Here is a 23,893-nt window from a genome sequence, read left to right as displayed (position 1 = left end):
CCACTTCTTAAAAGTGATTCTAAATACATTTAATGAGTGTGAACTTGTAGCACTTTTGTATACTCAATGCATTTCATTTCATGATCTGTGTTACATTTGTTTTTATCTTTCCTTCAAAACTTTAATTATTTTTCAGAACAAAATTTGTGATAATTTTAAATTAAAACCCATAGACAGCAAGGATCAAAATTTGGAAAAATAAGTATGTAAGGAGAGAGCCTAGCATGAAATTTCATTATTTATTAGGCACTAAGTTAACTCTAAGCTTACCAGGAACCAAGTAAAAATGGAAATATGAAGGTTTCTAAAGCTTTATTTGTTTAAAAAAGAAAACAAGACATAAATTTGTTTAGGAAATGACTGTTCCCTTGTACTAAATTCTAAGGTTAATTTATTACATCAGTTCTTGTATCTGAGACTTGTGCAAAGTAAGAGATGATCTATGTTTTGTGAAGAATGTAGAAAAATGCATTGTATGATAGTTTTACATTTAACAGTAAATGAAAAGCAATATACTATGATATTTTATCATAACTCAGTTAAGTAATCTAAGTAGCTATGCTAATTGAGGCTGTCAGTGTGTTTTTCTTCATACTTAATACAGCAAAGTCCAAAGTCTGCCACCTTGAAGGTTATAGTCTTTGTTAAACTAGATTTTTTTGTGCAGAATGTCAGCTGGGGCATAATAACTTTTACTAACTTGAGAATGAGAGAAGATGGGAGGAGTGGAGCTCAAAGTTAACACAAATTCCAATGTATAATTCATCTGTGTTTTCTTCCTCTAGTACTTTGGAAGTGTTGCTGAAATCATCAAGAATCATCAACATAGTCCTTTGGTTCTTATTGACAGTCAGAATAACACAAAAGATTCCACCAGACTGAAGTATGCAGTTAAAGTTTCATAAAGGAAAAAAAAAAGATCAACAACATTGCTTCAGACATTTTCCCCAAGTTTCTCCTTTTGAGAAAAAGTCCCAAAACTTCATATTTTGGATTAGTAAAATGGAAGATGGAGTCAGCTATTGAGTGGTCATCAATTTCTTTTTAAGAAGCTCACATGGACTTGTTCTACCTATTGCCTGACCTGATGAACTGTTACTATCTGGTGAGGTTGAGTTATCATGCTACCAATATTTTCCAAATAAATATCTTTATTTTTAAAAATAAATGTAAAGTATATTATCAAAATAAGAAAATAATGCTCTTGCACAGAACAAAGTGGCTGGAAATTTAAACCTCCACAATGATTATTGGTACACTAATGTAGCTGGGCTCACCACTGCCAATGCTTGATAATTAAATCTTGGTTAAAATTTTAATTTGTAGAAAATAAGGTATTACAGGTAATGTATGATATCTGTAAGTATAGGTAAGAAGGATGTAATGGTTCCTTTTTGTGAGCACTCTCAACCATGGGAGATACATATGGATATGAACTTTCTATAAGTTCTTGTCTAGGATTATGCTGTTAGTTTTGCTTACTAAAGATAATTACACCCTCTTTGATTTGCATATCTATCAGATAGAACCTAAACTTGATATGAGGTTTATATTAGTCCATTCTCATGCCACTAATAAAGACATACTCGAGACTGGGTGATTTACAAAAAAAAAAAAAAAAAAAAAAGAGCTTTAATGGACTCACAGTTCCACATGGCTGGGGAGGCCTCACAATCATGGCAGAAGGCAAAGAAGGAGCAAAGGCATGTTTGACATGGTGGCTGCACAAGAGAGCATGTGCAGGGGAACTGCCCTTTATAAAACCATCAGATCTCATGAGACTTATTCACTATCACAACAACATGGGAAAACCCACCCCCATGATTCAGTTACCTCCCACCAGGTCCCTCCCATGGTATTTAAGGATTATGGGAGCTACAATTCAAGATGAGATTTGGGTGAGGACACAGCCAAACCATATCAAGTTTCAAAGTGGAGTGACAGCAAAGCTAGACTAAAAGCCAGTTCCTAGAGAAATATCCCACAAAACCAGGGCAGAAAAGCAGACATTGGTGAACACCAAGGAATAAAAGATACCATCATGGAGAATCAGGTCCGAGGTCTTAGATCATCCCAGAAATGTATCATACTTTGTCATATATTTCTACTGTGTACTTCCGATAGCACTGAAATGATAAAGCAGCTAATTAAGCCTAATAATTAATTGGGGAACACACTTGGCCACTGCATAAGATAGCAATCTATGGACGTATTTTGAAAGGCTAGAAGGTAATAATTTCAGAGTAACTCATGACTCAATCGTAAAGATAATTGTATATTTAAATGTCATACACTTTCATAATTACCATCTATGTTATGGATTGAATTGTGGTTCCCCCAAAAAGATATGTTGAAGTCCTAATCCATAAGGCCACATATCTCAGAATGTGACCTTATTTGGGAATGAGGTCTTTACAGATGTAGTCAAGATAAGATGAGGTCAGTAGGGTGGGCCTTAATACAATGGTTGGTATAAAAATAGGAAATTTGGATGCAGGCACAGAGAGAAGACTATATGAAGAGACACACAGGAAGAATACTACTGGTGATTCCGTCCTGTATGGCTGTTCTCTTGAGCAGTGGTCATTTATCTCTGTCTTCTTTCTCTCCCACCTAAACGTGTGCCGCCACCCAGTGGAAGATTCGATGGACATGGACATGAGCCCCACAAGGCTCAGAACTATCTTTTCAGTTTTGAACTAAAGGCTGACAACGATTATCACTTTAAGATGGATAATGATGAAAATGAACACCAGTTATCTTTAAGGACGGTCAGTTTAGGGGCTGGTGCAAAGGATGAATTGCACATTGTTGAAGCAGAGGCAATGAATTATGAAGGCAGTCCAATTAAAGTAACACTGGCAACTTTGAAAATGTCTGTACAGCCAACGGTTTCCCTTGGGGGCTTTGAAGTCACACCACCAGTGCTCTTACCATTGAAGTGTGGTTCAGGGCCAGTGCATATTAGCGGACAGCACTTAGTAGCTGTGGAGGAAGATGCAGAGTCAGAAGATGAAGAGGAGGAGGATGTGAAACTCTTTAAGGATATCTGGAAAGCAGTCTGCCCCTAGAGGTGGTAGCAAGGTTCCAGAGAATAAAAGTAAAACTTGCTGCTGATGAAGATAATGATGATGAGGAAATTGAAGAAAAGCACCAGTGAAGAAATCTATATGAGATACTCCAACCAAAAATGCACAAAAGTCAAATCAGAATGGAAAACACTCAAACCCATCGTAAACACCAAGATCAAAAGGACAAGAATCCTTCAAAAAACAGGAAAAAACTCCTAAAATACCAAAAGGGTCTAGTTCTGTAGAAGACATTAAAGCAAAAATGCAAGCAAGTATAGAAAAAGGTGGTTCTCTTCCCAAAGTGGAAGCCAAGTTCATCAATTATGTGAAGAATTGCTTCCGGACAACTGACCAGGAGGCTATTCAAGATCTCTGAAGTGGAGGAAGTCCCTTTAAGAAAGTAGTTTAAACAATTTGTTAAAAATTTTCCATCTTATTTCATTTCTGTAACAGTCGATATCTGGTTGTCCTTTCTATAATGCAGAGTGAGAACTCTCCCTAACGTGTTTAATAAATGTTGTCTGGGTTCCATTGCCAAGAATGTGTTGTCCAAAATGCCTGTTTAGTTTTTAAAGATGGAACTCCACCCTTTGCTTTGTTTTAAATACGTATGGAACGTTATGATGGGACGTAGTGGTAGCAGTGGTCAGACATGGAAATGGTGGGGAGTCAAAAATACACATGTGAACTAAAACTCAGTATTTTAATAAAGTAGCACAGTTTCTATTGAAAAAAAATTACTACATGAAGATGAGGGACTGGAGTGATGCATCTGTAGGCCTGGGAGCTGCAAAGATTGCCTGCAAACCATCAGAAGCTAGGAAGAGGCAAGAACAGATTTCCTTTCAGGTTTTAGAGGGAGCATGGCCCTGATGGCACCTTGATTTTGGATTTCAAGTGTCCGGTACCTGAAGACAATAAATTTCTGGCTTTTTAAGCCACCCAGTTTATTATGGTAGCCATATAAATTAATAAAATTTATATGCATTTTTTACATTCAGGTATATAGGGGTTTGGGAAATTTTGTATGGAAAGGTTTTTTTTTTCTCCTTTTAGGAAAACCATTGAATCATTTAGAATGTACTAGAAAGGATGACTCACAATTTAAACTGGGAAACTGGGGTAATTTTTTGGTAAAGCAGAGCATCTGTTTGTAGTATGTGGTATCAGCTCTCTAGTTTCAGTTTTCCTCAGTGTTACATGGAATTATTTTCTATTTAAGTAAATCCTCATTAATTCCCGCTGCTACCACAGCAACCCTGGCTCCATAACAACCTCTTCTGCCTCATTCCTCCTCTCCTCCTCCAAGCGTCCTACTCCAGCTAGGTGATCAGCATAGCCGTTAAGATTATACTAATCCTCAGTTGGTTGATATTCAGTACTGTGTGGTGGACTTCTTGGAGCAGAGGCTGGGAGAACTTCTGAGAGATATGCCATTCTCTGCTAAGGGCTCTACTCCTCCCCAGCTGGGAGAAATACCCAATCCAACATACCAGTCTTTTCCCTCATCTTGCAGAAGAGTCCACTGAGGGTGATCCTACCTGCTTCTCTAAAGCCCACCTCTGCAGGTGATATTCTTGATGAGATTAGAAAAATCTTTAAGACGCTGGGCATGGTGACTCACACTGATAATCCCAGCAGTTTGGCAGGCCGAAGCAGGTGGATCACTTGAGGCCAGGAGTTCAAGACCAGCCTGGTCAACACAGTGAAACCCTGTCTCTACTAAAACTAGAAAAAATTAACTGGGCATGGTGGCACTCACCTATAATTCCAGCTACTACTCAGGAGGCTGAGGCATGAGAATCACTTGAACCCGGGAGGCAGAGGTTGTAGTGAGCCAAGATCATGCCACTGCACTCTGGTCTGGGCCACAAAGTGAGACTCTGTCTCAAAATAAATAAATAAGAAATTTCAAAACACCTGTCTGTGATCTCAATGTCTCAATGGCTGACAAATAAATGGTTTTGCATAAAGAAATTTTCAGGCAAGCTAGGTGGTGGAATAGGAGACACTAGTCAAGAAGTACATGTGTAGCAGCTGAAGAAGGAAAAAAAAAAACAAAACAGTTCTTGTTCTCCGTTGCAAAGTAGATTGCAACTATAGTAGTAGGAAGGCTGTTCAAGGTTGTTCAAAAGGACAATAGACATGAAAAAGCTAGGTCTGTGACTAGCACAAGCCTGAATTGTGTTATCATGAGTTAGCCAGAGCAATGGTTTGGAGACTTTGCACTCTGGGAGCTAAACTACTCTTACCATAGTAGCTGGGACAGTCTTGCCTAAAAGTAAGTCCCAAAGAACAGAATTCAGCGATGTGAGACAAAACCAGCACCACATGAGACATGTTCTTAAAACAGGGCTGAATTCCTCTCCTTCAAAATGGTCTTAAGACACCATATAACTCAGCTTCTATTTCTAGGTAAGGGTAAACAATATCTTTCCAGTGATGACTCAAGAGCTAAAGTAAGCTAGTTGTGCGTGATAAACATTACCTCCTAGTCCCCTAACCAAAATCTTCTGTGCAGACATAAAAAGTGATCTGTGGATAACTCTTCAAATGAACCCATCTATAAATATTTTAGAACACTTAGTAATTATAATTGTGTATTAGGAAGATCTCAAATATTCTTTCTACATCTATGGTTCTTAATCTTTTAGTAGTTACAAAATTCTTTGAGAATCTGATGAGAACTATGGGTCTTTGGCCTGAGGAAAAATTCATTTATGTATATACACAGAAACTGACATCAAATATTATGAGATTCCTGGACCTCTGGGGGCCTATCCATGGACAAAAGGTCCAAACATCCAAGACTAAGGACTCAACATTTTTCTTAAGCTTTGATGCATCAAGATAGACATATTATTCTACTAAACATGTGAATGAGCCTAAAAGTAACTCCTCCATTAGACAAGAAGGAGGATACTGCTGTGGTCTAGGGCAAGTTATTTGTTGTGAGTTGCAATAATTCTAATCCCAGCTTTACCAATAACAGACTGTGTGAACTTGAGAAAGTTATTTGTCTTGTTTCTCCATTTGTAAAATGAAGATAATAATGCAACCTAGGCCAGGTGCAGTGGCTCACGCCTGTAATCCCAGCACTTTGGGAGGCTGAGGCAGGCGAATCACGAGGTCAAGAGATCAAGACCATCTTGACCGACATGGTGAAACCCCATCTCTACTACAAATACAAAAATTAGCTGGGTATGGTGGCATGTTACCTGTAGTCCCAGCTACTCAGGAGGCTGAGGCAGAAGAATCACTTGAATCCAGGAGGCGAAGGTTGCAGTGAGCCAAGATTGTGCCACTGCACTCCAGCCTGGCAACAGAGAGAGACTCCGTCAAAAACAAACAAAAAAAAAGCAACCTACTTTATGTTATTGTTCAATGAGGATATTAAGAATTGTAAAAGCTGCTCCATTCCAAGATGGCAATAGGAACAGCTCCGGTCTGCAGCTCCCAGTGTGATCGATGCAGAAGACGACAGGTGATTTCTGCATTTCCAACTGAGGTACCTGGCTCATCTCACTGGGACTGGTTGGACAGTGGGTGCAGCCCATGGAGGGTGAGCCGAAGCAGGATGGGGCGTCATCTCACCCAGGAAGTGCAAGGGGTCAGGGGATTTCCCTTTCCTAGCCAAGGGAAGCTGTGACAGACTGTACCAGGAAAATCGGGACACTGCCACCCAAAAACTGCACTTTTCCAATGGTCTTAGCAAACAGAACACCAGGAAATGATATCCAGCGCCTAGCTCAGCGGGTCCCATGCCCACAGAGCCTTGCTCACCACTAGCACAGTAGTCCTAGAGCTAACTGTGAGGCGGCAGCCTGGCTGGGGGAGGGGCATCTGCCATTGCTGAGGCTTGAGTTGGTAAACAAAGTGGTTGGGAAGCTCAAACTGGGAGAAGCCCACCGCAGCTCAACAAGGCCTGCCTGCCTCTGTAGACTCCACCCCTGGGGGCAGGGCATAGCTGAACAAAAGGCAGTAGAAACTTCTGCAGACTTAAACGTCCCTGTCTGACATCTATGAAGAGAGCGGTTGTTCTCCCAGCATGGCGTTTGAGCTCTGAGAATGGACAGACTGCCTCCTCAAGTGGGTCCCTGACCCCTGTGTAGCCTAACTGGGAGACGCCTCCCATTAGGGGCCAACTGACACCTCATACAGCTGGGTGCCCCTCCAAGATGAAGCTTCCAGAGGAAGGATCAGGCAGCAATATTTGCTGTTCTGCAATATTTGCTGTTTTGCAGCCTCTGCTGGTGATACCCAGGCAAACAGGGTCTGGAGTGGACCTCCAGCAAATACCAGCAGACCTGCAACTGAGGTATTGGAAGAACCCACTCCCAATGTTTAACGTGGGTTCTTTTCTATTTCCTAAGTGTCTCTGCTGGTTTGAGAAATAAAGGGAAAGAGTACAAGAGAGAGAAATTTAAAGCTGGGTGTCCGGGGGAGACATCACGTGTTGGCAGGATCTGTGATGTTCCCCAAGCCAAAAAACCAGCAAGTTTTTATTAGCGATTTTCAAAAGGGGAGGAAGTGCACGAATAGGGTGTGGGTCACAGAGATCACATACTTCACAAGGTAATAAAATATCACAAAGCAAGTGGAGGCAGGGCGAGATCACAGGACCACAGGATGGGGCGAAATTAAAATTGCTAATGAAGTTTTGGGCACGCACTGTCATTGATAACATCTTATCAGGAACCGGGGTTTGAGAGCAGACAACCTGTCTGACCAAAATTTATTAGGCGGGAATTTCCTCGTCCTAATAAGCCTGGGAGTACTACAGGAGACCAGGGCTTATTTCATCCCTTCGGCTTCGACCATAAAAGGTGGCACGCCTTAAAGGGGCTGTCTATAAGCCTACCTTCAGGGCACATTCTCTTTCTCAGGGATGTTCTTTGCTGAGAAAAAGAATTCAGTGATATTTCTCCTATTTGCTTTTGAAAGAGGAGAAATATAGCTCTGTTCCGTCCAGCTCACTGGTGGCCAGTTCGAAGTTACCTCTCTTGTTCCCTGAACATCGCTGGTATCCTGTTCTTTTTTTAAGATGCCCAGATTTCATATTGTTCAAACACAAATGCTCTACAAACAATTTGTGCAGCTGACACAATCACAGGGTCCTGAGGCGACATTCATCCTCCTCAGCTTACGAAGATGATGGGATTAAGAGATTAAAGTAAAGACAGGCATAGGAAATCACAAGGGTATTGATTGGGGAAGGGATAAGTGTCCATGAAATCTTCACAACTTATGTTCAGAGATTGCAGTACATACAGGCATAAGAAACTATAGAAGTATTAATTTGGGGAACTAATAAATGTCCATGAAATCTTCACAATGTATGTTGTTCTGCTACGGCTTCAGCTGGTCCCTCTGTTCAGGGTCCCTGACTTCCCGCAACATGACGGGCCTGATTGTTCAAGGAAAACTAACAAACAGAAAAGAATAGCATCAGCATCAACAAAAAGGACATCCAAACCAAAATCCCATCTGTAGGTCACCATCATCAAAGACCAAAGGTAGATAAAACCACAAAGATGGGGAGAAACCAGAGCAGAAAAGCTGAAAATTCTAAAAGCCAGAGTGCCTCTTCTCCTCCAAAGGATTGCAGCTTCTCTCTTTGCCAGCAATGGAACAAAGCTGGATGGATAATGACTTTGACGAATTGACAGAAGTAAGCTTCAGAAGGTCAGTAATAACAAACTTCTCTGAGCTAAAGGAGGATGTTCAAACCCATTTCAAGGAAGCTAAAAACCTTGAAAAAAGATTAGACAAATGGCTAACTAGAATAAACAGTGTAGAGAAGACCTTAAAGGACTTGATGGAGCTGAAAACCATGGCATGAGAACTATGTGACGCATGCACAATCTTCAGTAGCCAATTTGATCAAGTGGAAGAATGGGTATCAGTGATTGAAGATGAAATTAATGAAATGAAGTGAGAAGCTTAGGGAAAAAAGAGTAAAAAGAAACAAACAAAGTCTCCAAGAAATATGGGACTATGTGAGAAGACCAAATCTACATCTGATTGGTGTACCTGAAAGTGATGGGGAGAATGGAACCAAGCTGGAAAACACTCTTCAGGATATTATCTAGGAGAACTTGCCCAACCTAGCAAGGCAGGCCAACATTCAAATTCAGGAAATACAGAGAACACCACAAAGATATTCCTCAAGAAGAGCAACCCCAAGACACATAATTGTAAGATTCACCAAGGTTGAAATGAAGGAAAAAATGTTAAAGGCAGTCAAAGAGAAAGGTCGGGTTACTCACAAAGGGAAGCCCATCAGACCAACAGCAGATCTCTCAGCAGGAACTCTACAAGCCAGAAGAGAGTGGGGGCTGATATTCAACATTCTTAAAGAAAAGAATTTTCAACCCAGAATTTCATATCCAGCAAAACTAAGCTTCATAAGAGAAGGAGAAATAAAATCCTTTACAGACAAGCAAATGCTGAGAGATTTTGTCACCCCTGGCCTGCCTTACAAGAGCTCCTGAAGGAAGCACTAAACATGGAAAGGAACAACCGGTACCAGCCACTGCAAAGACATGCCAAAGTGTAAAGACCATCAATGCTAGGAAGAAACTGCATCAATTAATGGGCAAAATAACCAGCTAACATCATAATGACAGGATCAAATTCATACATAACAATATTAACCCTAAATGTAAGTGGGCTAAATGCCCCAATTAAAAGACACAGACTGGCAAATTAGATGAAGAGTCAAGAGCCATCAGTGTGCTGTATTCAAGAGACCCATCTCAAGTGCAGAGACACATATAGCCTCAAAATAAAGGGATGGAGGAAGATCTACCAAGTAAATGGAAAGCAAAAAGAAGCAGGGGTTGCAATCCTAGTCTCTGATAAAACAGACTTTAAACCAACAAAGATCAAAAGAGACAAAGAAGGCCATTATATAACAGTAAAGGGATCAATTCAATAAGAAGAGCTAACTATCCTAAATATATATGCACCCAATACAGGAGCACCCAGATTCATAAAGCAAGTCCTTAAAGACCTACAAAGAGACTTAGGCTCCCACAAAATAATAAGGGGATATTTTAACGGCCCACTGTCTATATTAGAAAGATCAACGAGATAGAAGGTTAACAAGGATATCGAGGACTTGAACTCAGCTCTGCACCAAGCAGACCTAATAGACATCTACGGAACTCTCCACCCCAAATCCACAGAATATACATTATTCTCATCACCACATTGCACTTAGTCCAAAATTGACCAAGTAGTTGGAAGTAAAGCACTCCTCAGCAAATGTAAAAGAACAGAAATCACAACAAACTGTCTCTCAGACCACAGTGCAATCAAATTAGAACTCAGGATTAAGAAACCCACTCAAAACTGCTCAACTACATGGAAACTGAACAACCTGCTCCTGAATGACTATTGGGTAAATAACGAAATGAAGTCAGAAATAAAGATGTTCTTTGAAACCAGTGACAACAAAGACACAACATACCAGAATCTCTGGGACAGATTTAAAGCAGTGTGTAGAGGGAAATTTATAGTACTAAATGCCCACAAGAGAAAGTACAAAAGATCTAAAATTGACACCCTAACATCACAATTAAAAGAACTAGAGAAGCAAGAGCAAACACATTCAAAAGCTAGCAGAAGGCAAAAAGTAACTAAAATCAGAGCAGAATTGAAGGAAATAGAGACAAAAAACCCTTCAAAAAATCAATGAATCTAGGAGTTGGTGTTTTGAAAAGATCAACAAAATTGATAGAACACTAGCAAGACTAATAAACAAGAAAAGAGAGAAGAATCAAATAGATGCAATAAAAAATGATAAATGGGATATCACCACTGATCCCACAGAAATACAAACTACCATCAGAGAATACTATAAACACTTCTATGCAAATAAACTAGAAAATCTAGAAGAAATGGATAAATTCCTGGACACATACACCCTCCCAAGACTAAACCAGGAAGAAGTTGAACCCCTGAATAGACCAATAACAGGCTCTGAAATTGAGGCAATAATTAGTAGCCTACCAACCAAAAAAAAAAAAAAAAATTCCAGGAGCAGATGGATTCACAGCTGAATACCACCAGAGGTACAAACAGGAGGTGGTACCATTCCTTCTGAAACTATTCCAGTCAATAGAAAAAGAGGGAATCCTCCCTAACACATTTTATGAGGTCAGCATCATCCTGATACCAAAGCCTGGAAGAGACACTGATGAACATCGAGGCAAAAATCCTCAATAAAATACTGGCAAACCAAATCCAGCAGCATATCAAAAAGCTTATCCACCATGATCAAGTGGGCTTTATCCCTGGGATGCAAGGCTGCTTCAACATACACAAATCAATAAATGTAATCCATCATATAAACAGAACCAAAGACAAAAACCACATGATTATCTCAATAGATGCAGAAAAGGCCTTTGACAAAATTTAACAGCCCTTCATGCTAAAAACTCTCAATAAACTAGGTATTGAGGGAATGTATCTCAAAATAATAAGAGCTATTTATGACAAACCCACAGCCACCATCATACTGAATGGGCAAAAATTAGAAGCATTCCCTTTGAAAACTGGCACAAGACAGGGATGCCCTCTCTCACCACTCCTATTCAACACAGTGTTGGAAGTTCTGGCCAGGTCAATCAGGCAAGAGAAAGAAATAAAGGGTATTCAATCAGGAAAAGAGGAAGTCAAATTGTCCCTGTTTGTAGATGACATGATTGTGTATTTAGAAAACCCATTGTCTCAGCCCAAAATCTCCTTAAGCTGATAAGAAATTTCAGCAAAGTCTCAGGATACAAAATCAATGTGCAAAAATCACAAGCATTCCTATACACCGATAAAAGACAAACGGAGAGCCAAATCATGAGTGAACTCTCATTCAGAATAGCTTCAAAGAGAATACCTAGGAATCCACCTTACAAGGGATGTTTCTTCAAGGAGAACTACAAACCACTGCTCAACGAAATAAAAGAGGACACAAACAAACAGAAGAACATTCCATGCTCATGGACAGGAAGAATCAATATCGTGAATTGGAAAAAACTACTTTAAAGTTCATATGGAACCAAAAAAGAGCCCACATTGCCAAGACAATCCTAAGCCAAAAGAACAAAGCTGAAGGCATCACGCTACCTGACTTCAAACTATACTACAAGGCTACAGTAACCAAAACAGCATGGTACTGGTACCAAAACAGAGATATAGACCAATGGAACAGAACAGAGGCCTCAGAAATAACACCACACATCTACGACCATCTGATCTTTGACAAACCTGAGAAAAACAAGAAATGGGGAAAGGATTCCCTATTTAATAAATGGTGCTGGGAAAACTGGCTAGCCATATATAGAAAGCTGAAACTGGATCCCTTCCTTACACCTTATACAAAAATTAATTCAAGATGGATTAAAGACTTAAATGTTAGACCTAAAACCATAAAAGCCCTAGAAGAAAACCTAGGCAATACCATTCAGGACATAGGCATGGGCAAGGACTTCATGACTAAATCACCAAAAAGCAATGGTGACAAAAGCCAAAATAGACAAATGGGATCTAATTAAACTAAAGAGCTTCTGCACAGCAAAAGAAACTACCATCTGAGTGAACAGGCAACCTACAGAATGGGAGAAAATTTTTGCAATCTACCCATCTGACAAAGGGCTAATATCCAGAATCTACAAGAACTTCAACAAATTTACAAGAAAAAATCAAACAACCCCATCAAAAAGTGGGCAAAGGATATGAACAGACACTTTTCAAAAGAAGACATTTATGCAGCCAACAGACACATGACAAAAATGCTCATCATCACTGGTCATCAGAGAAATACAAATCAAAACCACAGTGAGATACCATCTCACACCAGTGAGAATGGTGATCATTAAAAAGTCAGGAAACAGGCTGGGTGCAGTGGCTCTTGCCTGTAATCCCAGCACTCTGGGAGGCCGAGATGGGCGGATCACGAGGTCAGGATATCGAGACCATCCTGGCTAACACAGTGAAACCCCATCTCTACTAAAAATACAAACAACAATTAGCCGGGCGTGGTGGCAGGCGCCTGTAGTCCCAGCTACTCAGGAAGTTGAGGCAGGAGAATGGCGTAAGCCCAGGAGGTGGACCTTGCACTGAGCTGAGATTGCGCCACTGCACTCCAGCCTGGGCGACTGAGACTCCAACTCAAAAAAAAAAAAAAAAAAAGAGTCAGGAAACAACAGGTGCTGGAGAGGATGTGGAGAAATAGGAACACTTTTCAACCATTGTGGAAGACAGTGTGGCAATTCCTCAAGGATCTAGAACTAGAAATAGCATTTGACCCCACAATCCCATTACTGGGTATATACCCAAAGGATTATAAATCATGCTACTCTAAAGACACATGCACACGTATGTTTACTGCAGCACTATTCACAATAGCAAAGACTTGGAACCAACCCAAATGTCCATCAATGATAGACTGGATTAAGAAAATGTGGCACATATACACCATGGAATACTATGCAGCCATAAAAAGGATGAGTTCATGTCCTTTGTAGGGACATGGATGAAGATGGAAACCATCATTCTGAGCAAACTATTGCAAGGACAGAAATTCTAACACCGCATGTTCTCACTCATAGGTGGGAAGTGAACAATGAGAATACTTGGACACAGGCAGGGAACATCACACACTGGGGCCTATTGTGGGGTGGGAAGATGGGGGAGGGATAGCATTAGGAGAAATACCTAATGCTAATGATGAGTTAATGGGTGCAGCAAACCAACATGGCACACGTATATATATGTAACAAACTGCATGTTGTGCACACATACCCTAGAACTTAAAGTATAAAAGAGAAAAGAAAGAAAGAAAGAAAGAAAAAAAGCTCAAGGCTGGGTGCAGTGGCTCACATCTGTAATTCTAGCACTTTGGGAGGCCAAGGCAGAGGATCACTTGAATTCAGGAATTTGAGACCAGACTGGGCAACATAGCAACACCTCATCTCTACTGAAAAAAAAAAAAAAAAAAAAAAAAAAAAGCCAGGTGCTGTGGTTCATGCCTGTATCCCCAGCACTTTGGGAAGCCAAGGCAGGCAGATCACCTGAGATCAGGAGTTCGAGACCAACCTGGTCAACATGGTGAAACTCTCTCTCTACTAAAAATACAAAAAATCAGCCAGGCATGATGGCAGGTGCCCGTAATCTCAGCTACTCAGGAAGCCAAGTCAGGAGAATTGCTTGAATCCAGGAGGCAGAGGTTGCAGTGAGCCAAGATTGTGCCACTGCACTCCAGCCTGAGCTACAGAGCAAGACTCCATGTCAAAAAAAAAAAAAAAAAAAAAAGAAAGAAAAAGAAAAAGAAATGAAAGAAAGAAGAAAAAGAAGGGAGGAGGAGGAGGAGGAGAAGAAGAAGAAGAAGAAGAGGAAGAAGAAGAAGAAGAAGAAGAAGAAGAAGAAGAAGAAGAAGAAGAAGAAGAGGAGGAGGAGGAGGAGGAGGAGGAGGAGGAGGAGGAGGAGGAAGAAAAAGAATTGTAAAAAGTTCAAAAGTGTTATTTTTTCATTCAACCAGTGAACACTTATTGAGCCTGCTGTATGTCTGTCAGTATGTATGTTAGCTTCTGTGTGGAAGTGTTTGTGTTTTCATTCCTCTTAGAAAAAAATATCTAGGAGTATAATCCTGGGTCAAATAGAAAGTACATGTTTATAAGAAACTGCCAAAATGTTTACAAAGTGGATGTACTTTGCATAAACTCTATGGGGACATCAGCAACATATGAGAGTTCAGTTGCTTCATACCCTTATCAGTACTTGATATTGTCAGTTTAATTTTAGCCATTCTACGAGCTGTGTAGTAGTATCTTACCATGGCTTTAATTAGCATTTTTTGATGATTAATGATATTGATTATCTTTTCATGTGCCCATATATCTTCTTTTTTGAGGAATCTGTTCAAATCCTTTGTCTATTTTAAAAATTAGGTTGTCTTTTCATTAAATGGTAAAAATGTTATATTTTCTAGATACAAGTCCCTTGACAGACATATGTATTGTGAATATTTTATTTTTCTTGCCTGGAGTAAACCCTACTTAACATACAGCATCCATTTTATATATTGCTGGGTTTTTAATGCTAATATATTAAGGATTTTTACATAGACATCCATAGAGAACACTGGTCTGTAGTTTTCTTTACTTACAATGTCTTCATCAAATTTTAGTATCAGGATAATGCTGGACTCATAAAATGACATAAAAATGTTCCCCTCTCTATTTTTTGGAAGAATTTGTACAGCACTGATATTATTTCTTCCTAATACATTTGATAGAGTTCACCAATGAAGCCATCTGGGCTGGAGCTTCCTTTGTGTGAAGGTTTTCAATTATGATTTCAATTTTTTAATAGTTATAGGCTATTGCGATTTTCTATTTCTTGTTTTGTCAATTTGTCTTTCAAGGAATTTGTCTATTTCAACTAGGATACCAAATTTATTTGTATAACATAGTCTAATGTATATTCTAATATAATGCTTTTAAGATATGTCAGATCTGTAGTAATGTCCCCTTTTTAACTTTTTTCTCTTGATTCATCTAGCTAAAGGTTTATCAATTTTATTGACATTTGCAAAGAACTAACTTCTCATTTCATTAATTTTCCCTATTGTTTGTTTTCTACTCATTGATTACCTTAAATAATGTTATTATTTCCTTTCTTCTGCTCATATTGGGTTTAATTTGCTTTTCTTTACATACTTTCTTAAGATGGAAGCTTGCACAATTGACTATAAACCTTTATTGTTTTCTAATATAAGTATTTGAGGCTTAAAATATCCCTCCAAACACAGGTTTAGTAACATTCAACAAATGGTAATATAGATTTCTCAATTTCATTCACTAACTATAATTGTAGATTTGTCAATTTCTCTCTATAGTTCTGTCACTTTTACTTCATGTATTTAGAAGCTTTGGTATTATATGCATAGACCTTTAGGATTGTTATATCTTCTTAATGAATGGAACTCTTTATCATTGAGGTATTTCTTTTTATCCCTAGTATCATTTTTTTTTTTTCTGAAGTCTACATTTTTTTATGCTGACAAATTTCTGCCTTTTAATTGGAGTGTTTATAACATTGCTATAATTGGGTTTAAAGCTGCCATCTCTGTTTTCTATATTTTCCCACCAGTTTTTCTTTTCCCTTTTTGTGCCTTCTGTTGGCATGAGATTTTAAAATCTATTTTATCTTCAATATTCTCTTAGTAATTACATGTTTTTTTACAATGGTTCCTCAAGGCTGTACAATACACATGTGACTTATCACAGTCTATCTTCAAATACAACAGTACTCCTCCATTTCCTTTCCCTGCCTTTGTGCTACTGTTGTCATACATTTTACTTCTACATGTAATAAACCCTGTATTATGTTATTATTTTTGCTTTCAATGATTTTCTTTAAAAGAAATTAAACAATGAGGGAAAAGTCCAGTGCTCTTAATTCCTTTGTGTAGACAAGATATCCATTTTTCTTCTACCTAAAAATTTCTCTTAATATTTAAGGTAGCATAGTTGTGCTGAATTATCTCAGATTTCTCTTATGTTAAACTGTCTTTGGTTTGTCTTCATTCTTAAAACATGATTTCACTAGACATAGAATTCTAGGATGACTTATTTTTCCCTTCAATATTTTAAAAATATCATTCCACTATCTTCTGGATTGCATAGTTTCTGATGTAAGTCTGCAGTAACTCTTATCTTTGTTTCTCAATACATATGTGTACTTTCTTCCTCTGGCTTCTGTTAAATTTTTATCACTTGCTTTCAGAAATGTGATTTTTTTTTTTTTTTTTTTGAGACAGAGACTCACTCTGTTGCCCAGGCTGGAGTGCAGTGCAGCATGATCATGGCTCACTGCAGCCTCAACCTCATGGGCTCAAGTATTCTCTCACTGAAGCCACTGAAGTAGCTGGGACTACAGGCATGCACAACTACACCCAGCTAAGTTGTTTTTATTGTTGTTTGTTTGTTTTGAGACAGAGTCTTGCTCTGTTGCCCAGGCTGGAGTGCAGTGGCACAATCTCAGCTCACTGCAACCTCTGCCTCCTGGGTTCAAGTGATTCTCCTGCCTCAGCCGCCTGAGTAGCTGGGATTACAGGCGCCTGCCACCATGCCCAGCTAGTTTTTGTATTTTTAGTAGAGATGGAGTTTCACCATGTTGGCCAGGCTGGTCTCAAACTCCTGACATCAGGTGATCTGCCTGACTTGGCTTCCCAGTGTTGGGATTACAGGCATGAGCCATTGTGCCCACCCCTGTTTTGTTTTTTGTAGAGCCAAGGTCTCACTATGTTTCCCAGGTAGTCTGAAACTCCTGGCTCAAGTGATCCTCCCATCTCAGCCTCTCAAAATGCTGGGATTATAGGCACTCAGCCAGAAATATGATTATGATGTGTTTGGGATGGTTTTCTTTATGCTTTTCCTGCTTGGGCTTCACGTAGCTTCCTGGACCTTTAGGTTTATAATTTTCATAAAATTTAGGGAAAAATTTGTTAGTATTGCTTCAAATTTTTTTTTCTCCATTTTCTCCTTCTTTTCTGGGACTCCAATTACATAAATGTTGTACTACTTGATATTGCCCTATAGTGTGGCATTCATGGAAGTGTACAGCTTGGATCTCCCTTCAAGAAAAAATTTATAGGCTGAGTGTAGTGGCTCACATCTATAACAGTGCTTTGGGAAGCCAAGGCCAGGAGGATCACTTGAAGCCAGGAGTCTGAGACCAGCCTGGGCAACATAGACCCTGTCTCTACAAAAACTTAAAAAATAATAATAACCAGGCAGGGTGCCATGCACCTGAAGTCCTAGCTGCTCAGAAGGCAGAAGGATTGCTTGAGCCCAGGAATTTGAGGTTACAATGATTGCACTGCACTCCAGCCTGAGAGACAGAGTAAGACCTATCTCTAAAAAACAAAAGAAAGGAAGGAGGAAGGAAGGAAGGAAGGAAGGAAGGAAGGAAGGAAGGAAGGAAGGAAGGAAGGAAGGAAGGAAGGGCGGGCTGGCTTGTAATTCAGCTGCAAGGAGTGCAATTAGGTTGACAGCCTCTAGCTATTAGGGCTTTCAGAATCTGTCTCAGGATTCAAGCCAAATATAAGGTCTTCCTGAGTACCCTTCAGTCTACATTTTTGATCAACATGGAATTCTTCTAAAAGACTTTGACCTGAAGTACCCATTGGGTTGGCTGACTGTATATGAGATGCATGACAATCTGAGACTCTCTATAACCAATGCAGTTTCCACTCACCAACCCCTTTCTTTCCCCAGTTATCAGACCTGTCTTATGGTTTGCAGGCTTTTCTTACTCAATTCTCCTCCCTCCCCTTTAAATTTTCCCAAGCATTACTGTCCAATAAACCTCTTGCATTCCAAACTCCATGTCAGCATCTTATCCAGAAGACTCAATTGACAGAGTTAGTACCTAAAGTAGTCCAAGAAAGCAAGAAGTAAAGACGAGGTTTTGGGACCAGATTACTCATTACCCAGCAGACAATGAGAACCCATCCTGTGGGTATGTAAGGTATGAATTGCCCCAAGTACAAAGTGGTGGCCCAGATACTAATGTCTTGCAGTGATTTATTTTTATATGTCCCCAGGCTTGATTTACTAGTTTTCATTGCATCTACATTCATAAGGAAGCTTTCTTTAGATGTCTTTGTCTTGCCTCATAGAATGAGTTGGGAAGTGTACATTTCTTAGTCAGCTCTGGGTGCTATAACAAAATATTGTAGACTGAGTGGCTCAAACAACAGGCATTTATTTCCCACAGTTATGGAAGCTGGGAAGTTTGAGACCAGGTGGCCAGGATAGATGGGTTCTAGTCAGGCCCCTCTTCCTGCCTTACAAATGGTGACTTCCTGTTGTATCCTCATGGCAGAGAGAAAAAATGTTTGTCTCTTACTCTTCTTATAAGGGCAATAATTCCACTGTGAGGGCTCTATCTTCATGACCTCATCTAAACTTAAGTATCTCCCTAAGGTCCCACATCCTAATACCTTAATTGGAGGTTAAAGCACCAGTATATGCATTTGGGATCGATCTATCTATCTATCTATCTTATCTATCTATCTATCTATCTATCTATCTATCTATCTATCTATCTATCTATCTTCTCTCTTTCTTCTATCTATCATCTATCCATCTATCTATAATTTTTTTTGGTAGAGTTTACTAATGAATTCTGAAGTCATCTAAACCTGGCTTTTTCTTACAATTTTGGGGGAATAATTTCAATACCTTACTTGCCATAGGTTTCTTCTGATTTTATATTTCCTCTTGAGCCATTTTTGTAATAGTTTTTGTATCTTTCTAGGGATTTGTCAATTTCATCTAGGTCATCTAATTACTGGGCATTCAATTGTTCATAGTATTCCCTTAGATTCATTTTCATTTTTCAAGAGTAGTAGTATTGTCCACTCTTTCATTCTGATTTTAGTAATTTGAGTCTTCTCTCTTTATTTTTTCAGCCAGTCCAGCTAAACCTTGTCAATTTTGTTGATCTTTGATAAGAACCAAATTTTGGTTTCCTTCATGTCCTCTATTATCTATTCTCAATGCAATTTCCTTCCACCTCATTTTTATGGTTCTCTTCCTTTTGCTTGCTTTGGGTTTAATTTGCTCTTTTTTTCTTGTTCCTTAAGGTATAAAGTTATGTTATTAATTTTAAATCTTCTTGTTTATTGTGGTAAATATTCATAAAATTTACCATTTTAGCCATTTTTAAGTGTACAGTTCTGTGGCACTAAGTTTTTTTATTTTTTAAATGTACTCACAGATATCAATTTCCCTCTAAGCACTGCTTTAGTCACATCTCACAAGGTTTTGTAGGTTTTTTCTTTTATTAACCTCAAGAGAGTTTGTTATTTGACTCACTGATTATTTATGAGTATTGTTCAATTGCCACATATTTATGAATTTTCAAAATTTCCTTTAAGTTCTAATTTAATTCTATTGTGGTTGGAGAACACACTTTGTATCATTCCCATCCTCTCAAATTCATTGAGACTTGTTTTATATGGTATATCCTGGAGAATGTTCCATGTACTTTGGAAAAGAATATCTATTCTGCTGTTTTGGAGTGGATTTCACAGATATAGTAGCTCTAGTTGCTTTGTAGTGCTGTTCAAGTTTTCTATTTCCTTGCCAATCTTTTGTTGTTATTTTATTCATTTATGCAAAGTGGAGTATCAAAGTCTCCAACTATTATTCTTTATTTGTCTACTTCTCCCTTCAATTCTGTCAGTTTTTGCTTCATGGATTTTGTGGTTCTGTTATTTGATGCATATGTGTTTAAAATTGTTATAGCTTCCTGATGAGTTGACACTTTTATTATAAAATTTCCCTCTTTATATCTAGTAATGTTTTTTGAAAATAAATTTTTGTTGTTTCATCCCCTCAGTCTATGGTATTTTGTTATGGCAGCCCAAAATGACTGAGACAACATGTTTTTCCATTTTTAAAATTTCAACCTATTAATATCTTTGAGTCTAAAGTGTAACTCCTGTAGACAGAATGGTTTGTTCAGATTCAAGGGACAAAAACTAGAACTGTGATCTCCACAGAGGGTGCTGGTGAAATCAGCTTTCTTGGTCAGGGGTTGTAAAAAGCCCTGGTTTGTATCTGCTGTCAATTTCCATAATATAAACAGTTCTCTCTTAGCCTCCATGGGGGCTAGCCACCAAGAGGTTCTAGGACCTCTTGTGGAAACCAAAATTACGGATGTTCAAGTCCCTTATGTAAAAATGGCATAGTATTCACATATAACCTACAAATATCCTCCTCTATACTTTAATCTCCAGATTACTTATAATATCTAACACAATGCAAATGTTATCTAAATAGTTGTTATACTGTATTGTTTAGGGAATAAGAAAAATGTCTGCACATGTTCAGACACAACCATCATATGCCTAACTACATTTTTGATCCATGATTGATTGAATCTGCAGATGTAGACCCTACAGACATGGAGAGTTTACTGCATATGAATGTTATTTATCCAGTCTGAAAATTTCTGTCTTTTGATTGGACTGCTTAATCCATTCACATTTAATGTTATATTAATATGGTTGGATTTATGTCTACCAGTGTGCTTTTGTTTTTTATAGGTCTCATTCTTTTTTTGTTAATTGGTTTCTCCTTTACTGTCTTCTTTGGCTATTTTAAAATAAATTTTAATTCCTTTAATGATGTTTTGAGGAATTTTCTTAGTGGTTGCTCTAGGGCTTCTAATATACATCTTTATCAGAATCTACTTCAGATAAATACAAACTTAATTCCAGTGAAATACCAAAACTTTACTACTATATGGTTCTATTCCCTCCCCCACCCTATTATTGTTATACACAATAGGTTTACATGTTACAAACCCAAGAATAAATTGTTATACTTACTATATAATTTTTTGTCTTTTAAAGGTAATTTAAAAAGAACAAGTACGTGTTTATAGTTTTTCATATGAGCCTTCTTATTTACTATTATGACTTTTTTCACTTCTTCCTGTGGATTTGAGATACTATCTGGTGTCATTTCCTTACTGCAAAATAGATTTGTTCCCATCTACTTTCCTTGTATTGTTACAACATTTCCATTATTGGCCCCAAAATACAATGATATGCATAATGCTTTATTTGATTGCTTTTTAAATAACAGAAAGGAAAATGAAGATGCAATTATATTCTCTTTTATACTTAATTACTATTATGTAATGTCTTTCTTTTTTCCTGTGAATTCAAATTATTGTCTGGTGTCATTTGCTTTCAGTTTTACGAACTTTTAGTATTTGCTGAAAGGTAGGTTTGCAACCAATGAATTCTCATTTTGCTTATTTGAAATACCCATTTTGCTTTCAATTTTGAAAGACAGTTTTGTTTCTCTTTCAAAACTTTGAATATGTTATCCACTTCCCTTTAGCCTCCTTGGTTTTGCTGAGAAGTCAACTATTAATCTTATTGGGGATTCCATGCATCATTTTTCTCATGATAATTTCAAGATTTTTTTTCTTTCAACATTCTGACAATAACATGTCTACTTATGAATCTCTGCATTTATCCTACTTGGAGTATGCTGAGCTTCTGGAAATATGTTTTTCACCAAACTTGGGAAGTTTCTAGTCATTATTTCTTCGACTACTTAAAAAAATTTTCATTACACGTATGTTGCCCTTAATAGTGTCCCACATTATACATGTCTCTGTGTGAGTTACTAAGATATCATTTGCATACCATATAATTCACACATATAAAATGTACACTTCAATGGTTTCTTAGTAAATTCCCAGAATTACATAACTATCACAATTTTAGAACATTTTTATCACTCCTTGTCCTTTAGCAGTCCCCTATGTATTTCCTTTAAACGCTTTTAGCTCTAAGCAACCACTACTAATCTACTTTCATTCTTTGTAAATGTGCCTATTGTTGACATTTCATATAAATGAACTCATATGTTTTTGTTACTGGCTTCCTTCACTTAACCTAATGTTTCCAACATTCATCCAAGTTGTAGCATAAATTACTACTTAATTTTTATGATTGAATAATATTCAATTGTACATATATATCACATTTATTTATATATTCATCAGTTGATGGACTTTGGGTTGTTTCCACTTTACGCCACTATGAATAATACTGCTATGAACATCCTTGTATAAATTTTTGTGTGAACACCTGTTTTAAATTATTTGGGGTATACACTTAGGAGAAGCAGCTCTGGGCCACAGGGTAACATTACATTTAACCTATTGAGAAAGTCCCATACTGTTTTCTGAGATGACTGTACCATTTTGCTTTCCCAACAGTGTATGAGGGTTCCAAACTCTTCCTGGCCTCATCACCTGGGTTTTTATTTTTTCAACACCCATCCAAGAGGGTATAAAGTGGTATCTCACGTGATCTTGGTTTTCATTTCCCTAATGACTAATGATGTTGAGCATCTTTTCAGGTGTTTTTTGGCCATTTGCATATCCTCTTTAGAGAAATTCTATTCAGATCTTTTGCCCACTTTAAATTGGGTTACATGTCTTCTAAGTTGTAAGGGTTCATTATTCTAAATTAAAATGCATAATCAGATGTATGATATACAACATTTCTTCCCAATCTGTGGGTTGTCTTCACTTTCTTGATGATATCCATTGAAGCAATAATTTTTTTGAAATTTCAATGAAGTTAAATTTATCTATAATGTGGTGTCAGTGAAAAGAGCAAAGACTTTGAAACTCTGCCCTAACATAAAAGCAATTAAAAGTCTGGCAAAGAAACTGTCAGAATCAACTTTTTTGGAACTTTAGAAACTAATCAAAAGCTTTCAGCATCCCAGGAAGTGCTTACCCAAGAAAAATGGCTGAATCTCAGAACAACAGCTTTGTGGTATTTTAAGTCACTCTAGTCTCATTCTCCACTCCTTACCTCAGCAATAGCCCTGAAAATAACAGCCCTCATTCCCAGTATTAGAGGAAAAACAGACGTCAGTCACAAAATACTTTAACTATTTATACTGACCTGTCTGTGGCTCCCTGGAAGACCACCTCAGAAGGACTGTCTTTATTTTGCCTAACTTGGAGTTGGTCCAGAGCTAAAGTTGCTAACTAGGGGGTAATGTTTAAAATATTAGCAGGCAAATGCTTTAATTGCTGCTGCCTGGGCTGACAGACAACAACTGGGACAGGCAATAGAATAACCAAAAAGCTTGGAAGAAAAGCCTGGGAAATGAGATGTCCACAGGGACTCTGGAAAGCTTTAACATATTCCTGAGAATTTAGAAGGTCACACTCATGCCCAGGGCCGTATGTGTGCTAAGAAAAGATGT

At 38.2% G+C, this 23,893-nt stretch overlaps 2 protein-coding genes and 1 pseudogene across 5 annotated transcripts in view; 2 read left to right on the top strand and 1 right to left on the bottom strand.

Annotated features, from left to right (window-relative positions):
- BLNK (B cell linker) overlaps positions 1-1,164 on the top strand; it is an 80,084-nt gene extending 78,920 nt beyond the window's left edge. For both annotated transcript variants that reach the window (XM_050802907.1, XM_050802908.1), the window contains exon 17: positions 786-1,164. In XM_050802907.1, coding sequence (XP_050658864.1) covers positions 786-905 — 120 coding nt within the window. In that variant the 3' untranslated portion in view covers positions 906-1,164. The remainder of the gene's footprint in view (positions 1-785) is intronic.
- Positions 1-23,893, bottom strand: part of ZNF518A (zinc finger protein 518A) — a 103,325-nt gene that overhangs the window by 37,960 nt on the left and 41,472 nt on the right. For 2 of the 3 annotated variants that reach the window (XR_007728581.1, XR_007728579.1), the window contains exon 5: positions 6,290-6,387. The exons of the other annotated variant lie outside the window; for it this stretch is intronic. The gene's annotated coding sequence lies outside the window, so the exon portion shown is untranslated. The remainder of the gene's footprint in view (positions 1-6,289; positions 6,388-23,893) is intronic. 3 annotated transcript variants of the gene reach the window in all.
- LOC126962087 (nucleophosmin-like) lies at positions 1,586-5,659 on the top strand (annotated as a pseudogene).

Source organism: Macaca thibetana, chromosome 9 (assembly GCF_024542745.1).
Source record: "Macaca thibetana thibetana isolate TM-01 chromosome 9, ASM2454274v1, whole genome shotgun sequence".
NCBI lineage: Eukaryota > Metazoa > Chordata > Mammalia > Primates > Cercopithecidae > Macaca > Macaca thibetana.
Note: the sequence above shows the minus strand (reverse complement) of the source record. Positions and strands in the feature narration are given on the sequence as shown.